Source organism: Sarcophilus harrisii, chromosome 4 (genome assembly GCF_902635505.1).
Source record: "Sarcophilus harrisii chromosome 4, mSarHar1.11, whole genome shotgun sequence".
Lineage (NCBI taxonomy): Eukaryota > Metazoa > Chordata > Mammalia > Dasyuromorphia > Dasyuridae > Sarcophilus > Sarcophilus harrisii.
In genome coordinates, this window is record NC_045429.1 from 352,057,593 (window position 1) to 352,073,585 (window position 15,993).

Consider the following 15,993-nt stretch of genomic DNA (forward strand, 5'->3'; position numbering starts at 1 on the left):
ATAAATGTATTTAAATGCAAAACACTATGGAAGAAATCATTTTTAAATGGGTCATGATCTTTATCTCATTGGAATTATAATCCCACGGAGTTATAGTAACACACAAATATGAAATATTATACAATGATCATCCAATGATTATTATGAAAAAAAGAATAGTCTAATGTTTTACAGAGTCCATGTTTAAAAATAGAACAGAATGAAGGCACAGCTAGGTGGCAAAGTGGACAGAGTCAATAAGACTCATCTTCACAGGTTCAAATCTCAGACACTGACTATCAGACACTGGGACCCTCAGCAAACCATTTAACTCTGTTTGCCTCAGTTTTCTCATCTGTAAAATGAGCTAGAGAACCACTTCAGTATCTTTGCCAGGAAAACTCCAAATGGGCTCACAAAATGTATGCATATAACATATAATGTTGCACAAAATGACTGAACAATAACAACAAAGAATATCATAGAAACAAAAGAGAAATCTACTCCCACTTTTCATTAAAGAGATGAGCATGGAATTTTACATTTGCTTTCAGAAATTATTTTCTTTATTACCAGGAAAGGCTCCCTGTGGGGAGGGCAATATTTGGAAATAACTGTGATGTAACAACCCAGAGCATCAATAAATCTTTTTTTTCTTTTAAAAAGAGAGGTTCAAAGTACTTGCTCTTTGAGGCTGGGAAAGGAAAGATCATTTCCACCTGGGAGGATCACTGCTAATACCAGGTAAATGAAAAGCTTTGAAAAAGCTGATGGGGGCTGAGAAATTTGTTCCATACTTGGTCAGGACTGAATGAACCATTCCTGTTTGGTTTAGAATAAGGACACTAACTTTTCCCATCATAGGAATTGCCAGTTCTCTCTCACAAATGTCATACCAAAAAAATACTCCACAGAGACTGTATTGAAAGTGAAAAGAAACAGAAGTCTGGAGAAGGATAGTGATTTTTCCCAGTCTCAAACCACAACCCAGAAAGGTTTTTCAGATACAAGTCTCCTATCCTTCCTTACTCTAGTTACTACAATTTCCTCATCTGTAAAATGGGTATGATCATACTTATATAATATTTATATAATAGACCTCACAAGATTATTGTCAAGAAAATGATAAAGTGGGTGAAAGTGGGAAGAATAATGAGGAAAAGGTGAAGTGAGATAGTAAGGTGAGTTATTTATTTAGTGATGTTACATATATTACTGTAAAAAGTCTAAGATCTTATCTCAGAAAGATAAAAAACAAATTCTTTTTTCTTTTATTATTTATTTTTAGCATTCTTTTTTAATGAGAAAATAAATGCTAAAAAAAAAAAAGAAAGAAACAAGATGCACAATACTTATGATCATTTAAATGAAAAACCAATGCTAAGTAATTGCAGTGGCCAACATAGGATCTAAAGAAGAGCTCCTTTCAGTAGAAAGTTGGGATGGAATAGGAGGGAACTCTGGATGCAAAATATTGCATATACTGCCAAAGACAGTCACTGAATTAAATCGAGCTGCTTAACTGGTTGGTTTTGGGGGCTTTTTTTGATATTGTATTCTATAGGAGAAGATCTGAGTCTATCTAGAAATGATTGATATGAAAGCAGAAGGTGTCAATAAAGCCTACCCACCTATTTTTGAGAAGTAAAAAACCAGACCAGTTCCTTAATAGCAAATTACAGGATGATCTTTCAGGCCAAGCCCAGATCTGCATTTAGTGTGAAATCAGTCATACAGATGTCTAGGGCATATGTGCCCTGAACTAAAGTATCCAAACCCTCAGAGCAATCCATGATGTGGAGAGCGAAGAAGCTGCAGATAAGCCACCTCAGTAAAAGTCATAAGACCTCTCTCCTCTAGGTAAGAAGACTCTTCAACAAGAAGACTGCCTGCAGACCAGTCAGTACAATACACAAAGGTCAGAGGGAGGAGTGATTGTCAATCATCCACTGATCCACAATATCAAGCTACCTCAGCTGAGGGAAAAGTTCAGTGGTCCAAAGGTACAAATAAGAAAAAAAAAAAAAATCCCTGCCCCAAGACACTTACATTCCAATTAGGAAAGCCATACACAATAGAAAACTAAAAGGGGCTAGGATAAATCCAAATGAAAACAATTGAAATTCTAGCTCATGTATCAGATTAGCAAAGATGACCAAAAAAAGGGAAAATGACAAATATTGGAGGAACTATGCATGGACAGATAGAGGAAACCTACAAGACTAACCAAGCCAGAACAGTTCCAAGAAGAGAGACAGAAAATCCAGGAGAGGATCCTACAAGGTTTCTGCCCAGTTAAGTCCCAATCTCTTCATTCCTGTTACAGAAGAAAGGATAGAGGGCTCCCCAATAAAATGACAATGTTGATTACATAAAGTTGAAACATTTTTCCACAAAAAAAATCAATGTAATTAGAATTAGAAGGGAAAGAGTTAATTGCAGCAAATTTCTCCAACAAATGTCTGATATCCAGGATATACAGGAAATTGATATGACTCCATATCAAGAGCATTGCCCAATAGATATATGTCAAAGAATGTGATCAGTTCTCAAAAAGAAGAAATGCAAGGGGCAGCTAAATGGCACAGTCGATAGAGCACCGGCCCTAAAGTCAGGAGGACCTGAGTTCAAATCTAGCCTTAGACACTTATGTGATCTTGGACAAATCACTTAACCCCATTTGCCTTGGGGGGGGGGGAGAAGGAAGAAATTCAAGATATGAAATTAATCATATGAAAAAGTGTTCCAAAATCATGGATGGTCAAGAAAAACTTATTTAGTATTTACTGTGTACTGGGCACTGTTCTAAACCCTGGGAATATGAGTAGAGAAAAAAAATAAAGGTAGGTTTCTGCCTCCCAAAAGTTTACATGCTATTTGAGAAAGACAATGTACAAAAGAAAGCTGAAAGAGGAAGCAGCTGTTACTAATCACTAATAATAAAATAAATTCAAATTAAAACAACTGAGGTTCTAGCTCACAGGCATTAGATTAGCAAAGATAACAAAAAAAAAAAAGGGAAATGACAAATATTGGAGTTATAGTTGTTTTATCTTTTGTTTTTGAAGAGGACCATGCCATCAGCGAGGTGATGCCATGATATTCAAGTGTAAGTGAATTGGATTTAAGTGAAGGAGGGCATAATTTGGGAAGACAGACATACTAATGTATTGTGGGTGGAACTGTGATGTTCCAACTATCTTGTAAAGCAATTTCTCTGAAACTATGTTTTCCAGTCATTAAACTGAATATCCTTAATCCAGTGTTGTAAGTAGTAAGCATATTCTTCAAAAAGGTCAAAGGCAGAAGGAAAGGAGTCACATATATAAAAATATTTATAATAGCATTTTCTGTTGTAGTAAAGAAATGAAAACTTAGGCAATTCCCATCATTTTGGGGAGTAGCTGAACAACTATGACATATGAATGCAATGAACTGTTACAGCCTTAAGAAATGATGGAAAGAATAAATTCAGAGAAACCTAGAAAGAATCATATGAAGTTAAATTAGCAGAATCAAGAGAACAATTCATGCAATGACTGCAGTGTTGTAAAGTAAAACAACTTTGAAAGAATTTAGATCAATGCAATGATCCATCAAAACTCCAGAGAGATATTGCAGAATGAAGTATCCACATGGCAAAGCAGATAGAGTTCTGGATTTGAAGTCAGGAAGACTTGAATTCAAATCCTCCCTCAGGCACTTGCTATATGACTCTACACAAGCCATTTAATCTTTCTTGGCCTCAGTCTTCACATTTGTAAAACAGAGATAATCATCCCTCCTACCTTCCAGGATTGTTGTGAAGATCAAATGAGATAATGTATTATTTAAGCACTTTGCAAACCTTAAAGCTCTACATAAATATTTAGACTCAACTAATATGTGAATTTGTTTTTCTTGGCTGTAACTTTTTGTTACAGAAGGGGGCTTTTACAGAGAGCAGGGGATAGTGACTGAGGGAAATGTATGATCAAAAAAAGTTTCAGTAAAAGTTTAAATTATACATAGAAGGGAGCAGAAGGAAGTTAAGAAGTGGAAACCTTTAGGGTACTGTTAAGATTGTTATGTAAAATTTTACATATACTTTTTTAAAAAGCTGTATTTAGGAGATTCAATTTCATATTTTTAAAAGCTGCCTTCCAAACCTTTATCATTTGCCTCCACAATCTATCCTCAACATCCTTCTTAGGTATCCCTGGAAAAGATCGTGATCTCCATTTTAAGGATGAGAGAGATGAGAAATGTGAGTGAATGGATCAAGATCACTAGGCAAGTTGTATAGTTCAAAAAAGGAGTCAAACAACTCAGTTATTCTGGCAAAGGGTCTCTGGCTGGCTGGATTCCACTGCCCAATTCTCTCTATACTGTCCTGGAATTAAAGAAATCTCACTAAGTAAAAAGCATGGGCTTGAACTCTATGGAGACCTCCATAAAGGAAGGCCAAGCTCTTGTCCTCCAAAGGTACTCAGTGGACACCCGTTGAATGAATTACTAGGAACATAAGGTTAGGCTTTGTCTCCCAAGTTCTTATTTTTTTCTATCCCATTAGCTGAAGAGGTTTGGAGATAAAGATGAAGAGACCCAGGATTAGCAATATTTAAATTTCAAATTAAATACAGCATGGATCTTCATTATGATTTCCTTGGGGTGAAGAGATTTAATTGGGCTGTTTTTTAATTATCCATCCCACAAGACCCTTCCTGCAAAGAATCAATGTCTTTTTTTCCATAAAACATGCTGAAAAGCTGACCTTCTCAGGTCATTCATCTCTTCTTCTTTGTCCAGCTCCCTGGTCCCATTTGAAGGCTAGTTCACTCATCCTGTTGTCCTAGACCTCAGCCAACAGGAACTCTCATGTCTTTAGAACACCTTTAGCTCTGCCTCTTGTTTCTCTGCTACAGAAAGCAATTGCTTGTACATTTCTGGGTCCACCTGTATAAACACACCAGACCCACACAAACAGTGCATCCATCCAGACACTGCCCACCTAAGTTTCCCTAGCACAAAAACAGCTTTGAAATTCTATTTCTGTTACTTTCCATTGGGGTGAATGTCCCTCCTACAAACATACAGCCAACCAGCGTGGGACTATGCAATAGGCCTGGGGTATAGTGTAGAGGACACTGAATTTGGAGTCAAGGAGATCTGGGTTTAGATCTTGACATTATGGTCGCATGCTATTTTTCACTTGTGCCTGACTCCTGATCCCATTTGGAGTTAAAGACACTAGAGTCTCTTGTCATTTCCTTCTTCAGCTCAATTTACAGATGAGGAAACTGAAGCAAACAGACTTAAGTGACTTGCCCAGGGTCACACAACTACTACGTATCTAAGGCCAGAATTGAACTCATGAAGATGAATCCTGACACCAGCCCCAGCAATCCATCCACTGAACCACCTTGCTGTCCTTGGCAGAATGACTATAGACAAATTGCTTTTGAGTCTCATTTTCCTTCTATAAAATGTATGGAGTTAGACAAATAGTCTCGAGATTTTTTCCAACTCTAAAGCATGGAGACAATTCAGAGAGCATTGACTCTGGGGCCAGTGGCCTTTGGGTGAATTCAGATCTGACCTACTTGGGTGATCTTAGGTCTCAGTTTCTCCATCTCAAAAATGAAGGAGTTGGGCCAGATATATGTCACTTCCAACTCTAAAACCTTTAGGGTAATTTGTTTTCCTCGCACTTTCCAGACATGTCAATTTGGGAGGTGGCTGTGGGGAGAGGTAGAGCTGCTCAGTGCTTGGGGACATCTGGAGATCCATTACTGGATGGTCAACTCCAGTGGGAGGCTCTCTCCTGGCTCACTTAATGGGGCAAATACCCTTGTTCTTCCTGCCTCAAAATAACATTTCCCCATTCATATGTCATAATTGTTCAGCTACTCCCCAGACTGATGGGAACTGCCTTAGTTTTCATTTCTTTGATACAACAGAAAATGCTATTTTATATATATATATATATATATATATATATATATATATATATACATATATATATATATAATGTGTTAGAATTAACCTGAATAACAGAGCTAACCCTAAGGCCAGTTAAACTTTCCAATGTACCATGAGGAGAAGATACTTGAAATGTCCCACTGGCAAATTCTATCACCAAAAAGATGCCATGCCCATAGGATAAGTGAGAACCTAAAGCAGAGCTATCCAATGGGAATCTTCACCATAAGGGTTTAGTAGTGCCCCTATGAGTCAATCTGTCCTTCTGTATTAATCCATCCAGACCTGACTTCCTTTCCAGTCAGTATGAACCTATTAAAAATTGTTGTGGTGGTGGTTTATCCTTCATTTTTGAAAACCAATAACATCATGGGTGAAATCTTGATTTATGCATAAATTGGGTTTACGTGAGGAAAGTTGCACAAAGTTGTCAGTGTCATGATCTCTTCCAGGGTCATTTAGACTGTAAGTTCCTTGAGGGCAGGGACTATCTTTTCCCTCTTTTGGTATCTCCACTGATTAGGACAGAGCCTGGTACATTGTAAGCGCTTCATAATTCGTAAATTCATGTTTATTGAATGAATGTGGTATTGTTTGCTTCTGTCTTTGTGTTCTCCAGGCTAAGCATTGTGCCCAATGCTCAGCAGGAACATAATAAATGCTTGCTAGGTGAATGAATTACACAGGTGGTACAAATGGATGCTCCAATGCTAAAGATTGGAGTTTAAAATTAAACCAAAGATCTGAAATTGAATCCTGCCTCAGCTACTGGCTATGTGACACTGGATGACTTAGGAGTTCTGTGACCTTTTATAGCCTGTTTTCCTCATTGGTAAAATAGGGATAATAAAAATACCTACTTCACAAAGTTGTTGTGAACATCAAATAAGAAAACCATGTAAAATGTTTCGAAAATCTTAAAGTGCTAAATAAAGGCTAGTTATTATATTGCTATTATTATAAATAAATGATATTCCCAAAGGATAGTCCAAGGAACTTTCCTACTAGTCCAAAAAAATGGTTATTCACAAAACTAACATAAAAAATTGTCCAAGAGGAAAGACAAGGTGGGGAGAGCAGTGGGGAAGATCTGATAGGCATGAAGACAAGCAGGCCAGGGGTGGGGTAAGATAAAAACCTGTATTTCTGGAGTGAAGACCAACCTCCTTTCCCTTATCAGAAGTGTAATTTTTTTTTACCCACTGCAATTTCTAGGCTTTCTCCAACATCCAAATGCTATAATTTGAACGGTTCCATTATTCCTTATTCTAGAAGGGAAAAAAGGTAGGAAAAGTGAGGACATTTCCCTCTACCTCCTTCCTTGGGAAAAAAAAGAGAAAGAAAGAAAGAAAGAGAGAGACGGAGAGAGAAAGAGAGAGAGAGAGAGAGAAAGAGAGAGAGAGAGAGAGAGAAAGAGAGAGAGAGAGAGAGAGATGGAAGGAGGGAGGAAGGAAGGAAGGAAGGAAGGAAGGAAGGAAGGAAGGAAGGAAGGAAGGAAAAAGGAAGGAAGGAAGGAAGGAAGGGAGGGAGGAAGAAGGAAGGAAAAAGGGAAGGAAGGAATGAAGGAAAGAAGGAAGGAGGGAAGGATGAAAGGAAAGAAGAAAGGGAGGGAGGAAGAAAGAAAGGAAAGAAGGAAGGAGGGAAGGAAAGAAGGAAGGAAGGAAGGAAAGAAGAAAGGGAGGGAGGAAGAAAGAAAGAAGGAGCAAAGGAAGGAAGGAAGGAAGGAAGGAAGGGAGGAAGGAAGGAAGAAAAGAAGGAAGGAAGGAAGGAAGGAAGGAAGGAAGGAAGGAAGGAAGGAAGGAAGGAAGGAAAAAGGAAGGAAGGAAGGAAGGAAGGGAGGGAGGAAGAAAGAACGAAAGAAAAAAGAAGGAAGGAAGGGAGAAGGAAGAGAGAGAGAAAAAGAGAAAGGAAAGAAGGAAGGAAGGAAAGAAAGAAAAAAGGAAGGAAGGAAGGAAAGAAAAGAGAGGCAGGAGGGAGGAAGAAAGGGAGAGAGGGAGGAAGAAAGAAAGAGAAAGAAATGAAGGGAAGAAGAAAGAAAGAAAGAGAGAATGAAAGAAAAGAAAATTCCAGCTGAGTTGACGGTTTTACTGGGAAACATGATTAAAAGCTGCTGCAGACAAATCCCTCTCTGGAGCCTCTAGGTCCATTTTTAAACCTTATTAGAGTTTTGTTCCCTTCTCAGTTTTGGCAGGATCAGACTCCTCCCATCCCGCCTTTTTAGTTCTTACCCAAATGGTACCCTGCCCTCTGGGGGTTTGTGGATTACTGAGGCGCCTGTGTATGTATACATGTGTGAGAGAGACCCTGAAAGAGAAGAACCCAAAGTAGACAGCGATATCCCAGAAGCAGATTGCAGGACCATCTACTCCATCCGTTTCCTTTTACAGAAGAGGAAATGAGTCCCAAGAGAGGTTAATTGAGTTGCCTCAGGTCACACATGTGGCAAATGGCAGAGACATTATTTGAACCCAGGCCCTCAGAATCCAAATCCTTCAGAGTTGAAAGAAACCTCAATGGCCCTCTAGTCCAACTCATACATGAAAGGAATCATGATGTCATAATGAAAGTTAGTCTCTGCTTTCAGTGATGGGAAAGCCAACAGATTTTGAGAAGCAATACAACTCTACTTTAAGATATCACTAAAGGTTAGGAAGCTTTTCCTGATATGGTGCCTGAATTTCCCTGTCTTCAACTTTTACTCTGTGCTTCTTCCTGGTTCTGCCCACTTGGCCAAACAGAATTAATATGGTCCTTCCACCCTTTTCCACTAAACAGCCATGAATTGGCATTGGTTCACAAACAGAGACTTTTGTAGTTGTTCACCCTAAGGTGCAAGAAACTGAGGGGAAGAAGGGAAGAAAAAAAACTCAGGAATGAAAAGGACCTCCTCTTGAAAGCACCAGGAGCCCCAGTCCCTTTGAATAAAAAGATCTTGGAACCAAAGGTCCACAGGATTTGGCTGAAAGTCCAAGTCTGATAAGATTAAGGATTCTTAGCTTGGGGTTTACAGACTCTCCTTCCAGGAAGGGTCCATGGAAAGATTTCACCTTGGGGGAAATTTTACATCTTTACTTTCACTAATTACTAACTGAAATTTAGCATTTCATCTGATTTTTTAAAAAATATTATTCTCAGGAGGAGTCCATAGGTTGGTCCAAGCTGTCAAAGGAGTCCATGACACACAAAAATTACAAACCCCTGAATAAACACTCCTCTTAATGAGGAAAATCTTCAGGTAAATTAACAACTTATTCCCCTTATGACTCAAATACATTAATCATTAAATTCATAATCAAAAAGCATTTATTAATATTGCCTATTTTATAGAATGAAAAGTGATCCAAGGTCCTGCCATTGAGGAACTCACATTTCATTGAGTGATATAATTTAAAAATAAAACAAAAGCAGAAAGGGATAAGGGCTTAAAAAAAAAAAAAAAGACATGCTAGAATGACAAAATACAGACAGAAAAAGAGATAGATTACATCTTGGTCTTCATGGAACTTCAAGGAACCTTAGAAAGTTCTTAGTCCTCCTTCTTCAGCAGAGGTGGCTCATGAAGAAAAGAGAATTTAAAGGAGGAAAATATTCCCAGCTAAGGGATGGTCTGTTCCTATGTCCTAAAACTAACAAAGAAGGCAAGGTGAGATGGAGAAAACAACTAGAAGACCAGTTTGACTCAAATGTAAGTAAGTTAAGGATCAATGTGAACTAATGTTGCTAAGGTAGGTTGGAACGAGACTAGATGGTCTTAAATGCCAAGCTAAGGGTCATATGTTCTGTTCTATAGACAACAAGGGGGTAAGCAAAAAGTTTTTGAACAAAGGAATGACATGGTCACACCCATGCCTTAGGAAAATTATTTGGGCAGCTTGAGAAGAACAACAGATTTCAGTTGCAGAGAAGATGTCACCCTGCATTGATAGAGGAAGTTTCCTGTACCTTCTCTATCCCATCAAAATCATAGTTTTGATCCCTACTGGCATCTCATGTGAAGGATGGATTGGAAAGAAAAAATACCAGTGACCAAGAATTTGTAGGAGGTTATGACAAGTCCAAAACAGTCTCCAAGGACCTAGGGTAGGAGTAGTGGGAGTAGAGAGGTATTATCCAAGAGAATCAACAAGACTCAATACATCACTTGCCACAATGACTTTGCAAGATTGGAAGATGGGAAGTGTCAGAGATGATTCAGAGATTTTTGAAGCTATAGCAGGAAGAATATTAGTCCTATCGATAGAAAAAAGGGAAGTCATTAAAAGGGGGAAAGGATGAATTCATTCTGGGATATGTTTTGCTTCAAATGACAATGGACAGTCGTCCAGGTGATATCTGGTAGGCAGATGGACCTACAGGGTCAGAAATAGAAAAGAAAGATCAGGGCTTAGACATGTCATCCAGAGGTGAAAATTGAAGGTATGTGAGTGCATGAAGTCTACAATGGAGAGAACCAGTGTGGAGAGAGAACGGATGATAGCCAAGGATGGAGACTACAGGGACAGCTACACTTCAAGGGCAGGAGGAGGGAGATGCTCCATTGCAGGAGAATGAGGGAAAGCTGTCATATAGACCAAAAAGGAGCCAAGATCATGTAAGTAAAGGAAAAAAGATGGCATCAAGATGTTAAGTTTATAAATTTGAGTTTATTGGGAACATCATTTCTGTCTTTCCACTTAACTCTAAATCAACAAATGTTTTTTATGTACCCGCTACGTACCAGTCATTGTATCCTAGGGATACAAAGACCCTGCCCTCAAGTTTATATTAGTAAGCAAGTTCATATATAAATATATTGAAAACAAATGGGATGGGTGACTCTTTAACTTAATTGGTATAGGGAACTAGGGATGAGGAAACGCCATCTCAGTGCACGATTGCACCTTCTGGTCTTAGACATCTCTCTGGGACACTACAAAGTTCAGTGACATGCCCTGACCTCCCATTGCCAGGATGTGTCGGAGAGCATCTGAACCTGGATTTCCTGACTCTGATGCCCAGCTCTCTCACCATCTGCCTTGCTATTTCTCGTATAAAAGAGACACAACATAAAATAATGATTTGAGAAATGATATGGCTTCAGAGTTGGAAAATCTTGAGTTCATGTGTCACCTCTGGCTTTGAGCTGAACCTCTGTAAGCACCTCCTTAAGAGTACACATTTCAGAGAGAAAAACTACCCTTGTGGAGAAGAGGGATCTTGCTTTTATTTATCTTTGTCACCACAGACACACACACAAAGCCAAGCTTCCAGTAGAGGCTAGATAAATGTCTGTAAGATCCAGTTGGATCCCATTTGTCAGACATACCCTTGTACACGTGGGGCCCCACTCTAGCAAAGCCCAAGAGATAAACTCACAAAAAACGGCTGCGTACAGGATTTGATTACTGCACTACAGAAGGATCTCTCCCATTCCTTTAAATCTCTGTTCCCCAAGTCCTGCTGGATGTTTACAGAATATTACCTCCCCAGGGAGTGCTCGCCAGCAGCCCACACAGAGAAATGCAATACTTGGAAGAGCCAGTCAACTGAAGATTCATTCGAAATTAAGATAAAGCCTCTCCGATGTCTCTTGTGGGGAAATTTGAGATATATAACAATTTGGCTAGTTCCAGGAACACATCTGTTACATAAAACGAGGCACACCTACACTGCCTCTTTCTCCTTTCCCTCTCTCTCTCTTTTTGCCCCCCTCCCCCCTGTCTATACTCTCTATTTCTCTGTCACTATCTCACTCTCTCTTCTCTGTCTCTCTCTCTGTGTCTCTCTCTTTCTCTTACACACACACACACACACACACACACACTTGCGGCAGCATACCACTACACTGGGTTCATTTCTTCTATTCTCAATATCCACAAAACTGCCAGGACAGACCAGGGGCCCTCCGTGCCGTGGCAGATAACCGTGTACTCCCCAGTTCTACATCTGCAATACACATGAATTAAGATTTTCCAAATAAAATGCTCCTTTTTTTAATGGGCCTGCCAGAGCCAGATTGGAAAATAATGAGCTTATGCAACCTGCGAGGGGCGGGTCCCTGGACTGAAGGGGGCCCAGAGGCAGCATCTCTGGGGCCAAAGAGCTCCACCCCACAGAACCCTGCAAATACCAGGCACTCAACTGGAGGCATGAGATCCCTTCCCCTTCCCTCCTCCCATGCCCCATCATCCATTTCCAGACTACAGTCTATTCTTGATTATGCATCAGAAGGATAGGAGAGCAGTAGTACAGAAAATCCCAAATGGCGGATAATCCAAAAGTCACTCCCTCTGGCTTGGGCACCTATTAGCTGATTTTTCCCACTAATAATAAAGAACGATTTGCCAGTTATATTTGGCAATGTCTAACTGACCTAGCTAATATGAATTCCCTGGCTGGAGGGGGAGAAGAGAAAGCACAAGAACTGTTTTCATGATGAAATCTGTCTCAAAGAATTCATATGAAGCATAAGCCACATATATTCCAAAAAAGATCAAAGACAGAAAATTCTTATAGACACCAAAATATTCAGAGTGACAATTTTTTTTTTTGCCCTAGCAAAGAACAAGAAGTAAAACAAATACCCATTTCCTAGGGAATGGCTAATGGAATTGCGGCACATGAATGTGACAAAACATCACTGCACATAAAAAATGATGACTTTAAAGAACATGGAGATGCATAAGGTTTCTATGAACAAAATAAAGTAACCAGAAGATAGAAAACAATAGATAGAATTACTGCAACTATGTAAACAGAATAAACAAGAAAACAAAACTATAATTTAATGACCAAGCTCCCCTAAGGAAAGAATCGAGAAAATGCATCTCCTTCTTTGAAAACTATAGGAAAGGTGGAGTGGAGGTGCTGTGGATATACAATAATGCATTGGTTGGTTTTGCTAAACTGCTTTTTCATTTCCATTCCTAGTCTTTATTATAAAGAATGGTTTACTAGATAGGAGAGGGAGGAGAGATGTATTTGAAAATGAAGTCAATAGAAAAACAAAAGAGATTGACTCCATTTACAAATGAAGGTTATACATTAGGACAATTAACACATTTGGACAAACCTTTCTTGTTTTCTAAAGCCCTATGAAATGTATAAAGCAAATGTCTCTCATTTTGCAAATGGGGAAACCGAGACACTAAATGGTTCAAAGACTTCTTAGGATCTCACAGAAAAGTTAACCGAAAAGACATCTGGTAAACTCACTCTCTCACTTGCTTTTCCCTCTCCCTTGAAAATGTCATTTTATTTCCCTGACAAACCCGGAAAGGTATTCCATCAAATCTTCAAGCTTGTTTGTTGGGTGGACATATTGCATATCAGGAAAATTAATGAAAAAAGATCCCATCTTCCTTAATAATGAAACAGAGAGAATAAAAGTCTAGAGAATGGCATGCCGATGCCCATCCCAGTGAACTCCCACCCCTACCTCCCCAGTGCCCAAATAGTTAACTGCCACCACTCGGGGGAAAACCTGTCTCTTACATGCCCAAAAGGGTCCAGGTGGTTGTTGGTCAGTTTCAGCTTCTGGAAGGAGACCAGCTGCCGCATCCAGTGTGCCCCCGTAGCTGGAGAGTCTGGATGCACGTACAGTCTTCCTGGCATCGCAGGCTCTGCCTTTCCTGCCACCATCCTGCCAACACAGCAGTCCCCACATTAGGGATCCCCTGCCCTGAGTTAACTATTGGGTACCAGGAAATCCCAGAAGGGACCCTGCTCCTAACCCACCTTGAACAAAACCAGTCAGTCAATAAAGTATTTATTACTCACCCACTACATGCCAGGAACCGTGCCCTCAAAAACCTCACAATCTAATGAATTGGGTTCATGAATTGCTTCTCAGAAACTTGCCCTATCAGGGCTTTTGCCCATCTATTATTTTACTATACATTTTCTCCCAAGTAGAGAGAAGAGGCAGACTATGGGATGATTTTCTGCATTGACACACGATTGTTATTGATGTCCAAAGCTAGTGATAATTCATGCTACAAGCTTACAGAGGAACGAAATTTCCACAGATTCATCCTCGAAGCTGGTCCATGGTTGGTACTTGAATCTAGATCCAAGAACTAGCTCAGAATCAGCTGGTTATAAAAGGACAATGCCGAAAGAGGCTTTAAGAGATCAGCTCATCCATTCCCCTTTTTTCTGGAAGGGGAAACTAAGGTCCAGAGAAGTTAAATGACTTTGTCAAAGTTGCACAGGGGAAAAGTAGTAGATGATATCAGGTCTTCTTTCTCTAAACCAAGTGCTTTTTCTACTGTCACTTGCTTATTGAGAACAAAAAGAGAAATACCCTTCTGCCTCCACCAATTCTAACTTCTTCCAGAGTCCTCCATTCTCTTGTTGTCACCCGCCCACCCATTCTCACAGGCACACATACACACATGGTTGCACATAGCAGCTTGCATGTTGTATTCCCCTTTAGATTGTGAGCTTCTGAGGACAGGGACCATGTTTTTGCTTTTCTTTGTATCACCAATGCTTAGCACAGTACCTGGCACACAGTAGGTGTTTAATAAATGCTTGTTGATTTGACTTGATTGACAACATGCATGTATGCACAGACAGACACATTTAGACGTGTGACTTTACTCACACACACACACTTTAAAAATTCAATTTGTTTCCTTGGCAAATCCTTCTGGGAATTCTCTCAAATTCAGGCTGTAAAGCTAGATGAAAACAAGCATGGGAGAAGCCTAGAAAACGAATGGAATAAATGAGGTATGATGTGAAGAAAAGAGACTGCTAACCTTGCCCTGAGCTCTATTAAATCCAGGAAGTGTTAAATCAAATATATCCCCTAACTGCTTTACCTAAGAGACTTAGAAGTCAAAATTATGTACCAGATACTTAATTAGACCCTCACTCATCCAGCTGAGTGGGCTAGTGGCAACTTTAAAATATTCCACAATTGACCTTAATTATCCTCATCCGTAAAATGGATGTTCAGTCACATCAGACTCTTCATGATCCCATTTGGGGTTTTCTTGCAAAGATATTGGACTCGTTTGCCATTTCCTTCTGCAGCTCATTTTACAGATGAGGAAACTGAGGGAAACAGGGTTAAGTGACTTGTCTAGGGTCACATAGCTACAAAGTGTCTGAGGCCAGATTTGGACTTAGGAAGACTCCAGGTCCAGTCTCTCTACTGTGCCATCCAGTTGTTCTGTAAAATGGATAGGTTGGACCAGATAGCCTCTGACATCACTTCCAGGTCAAAGGACCTGGCATCACTTCTGCTGTGACTCTTACTTTGGACAAGATCCTGCCTCTCTCTGAGCCTGAGATTCCTCTGAATGTGGAGGTATTGAAAGAAAGTGAAAACAAAAGTGTTGCAAAAAGTATCGAATTGGGAAACATGGAACTTGAATCTGAACTCAGGTTTACAACTTATTACTTATCTGGTCTTGGAAAAGCCATGACTTCCCTGGTCCCAAATTTCTTTAGTCAGAAAATGCAGAATTTGGACTAAATAACCTCTGGCCCTGACAGCTCTAGATTTATGACCTCTGTCTTCATGATCTTGACAATCCTTTTCAACTCAAAATCCATCATGCTATAAATACCAACATCCCTACACTTTTAGGTAGGGAAACTTGAGTCAGAGAAAAGGAGCAGGTCTAAAAGTAGGGCTCTTCCCTGTGCAGGTAGATTTTGCTTTGTTTGGGGAAATAAAAAGAGGTGTGAAGAAATAAAGATTAAATGGACAAAAACCAATATGTGTGAGTTGTAAATGATGACATTTCCTAATGAAAGTCATTTCTATCGTTCTCTAAAGTCTTAGGTAACCAGTGTCAGCACCTTATCCCTGGCTTCCTTGTCCTCCCCATATCCTAAAAGCCTTTACCACTTTCCAAGCACTCTTCATTTAACCCTGGATCATATATGATTGTGGGACTTGAAATCTACTGCTAGTCCAAAGTAGACTTGCCCTAGGTCTTTTCCCAGAGAAGCTAGGAGAATAGCTTCCTCTACCTCTCCTTCCCCATCTCTGGTGAACAGACTAGGAGTAAAGAGGCCAAAAGTCAGAGAAAGGGAAGAAGAAGCAAAGAATTCCAC

The 15,993-nt window shown here is 39.6% G+C and overlaps 1 protein-coding gene across 1 annotated transcript in view; it reads right to left on the minus strand.

Annotated features, from left to right (window-relative positions):
• The window catches only part of TBX4 (T-box transcription factor 4), a 51,582-nt gene that overhangs the window by 15,008 nt on the left and 20,581 nt on the right, over window positions 1-15,993 (minus strand). Inside the window, exon 5 of the mRNA XM_031966527.1 lies at window positions 13,414-13,561. Coding sequence (XP_031822387.1) covers window positions 13,414-13,561 — 148 coding nt within the window. The remainder of the gene's footprint in view (window positions 1-13,413; window positions 13,562-15,993) is intronic.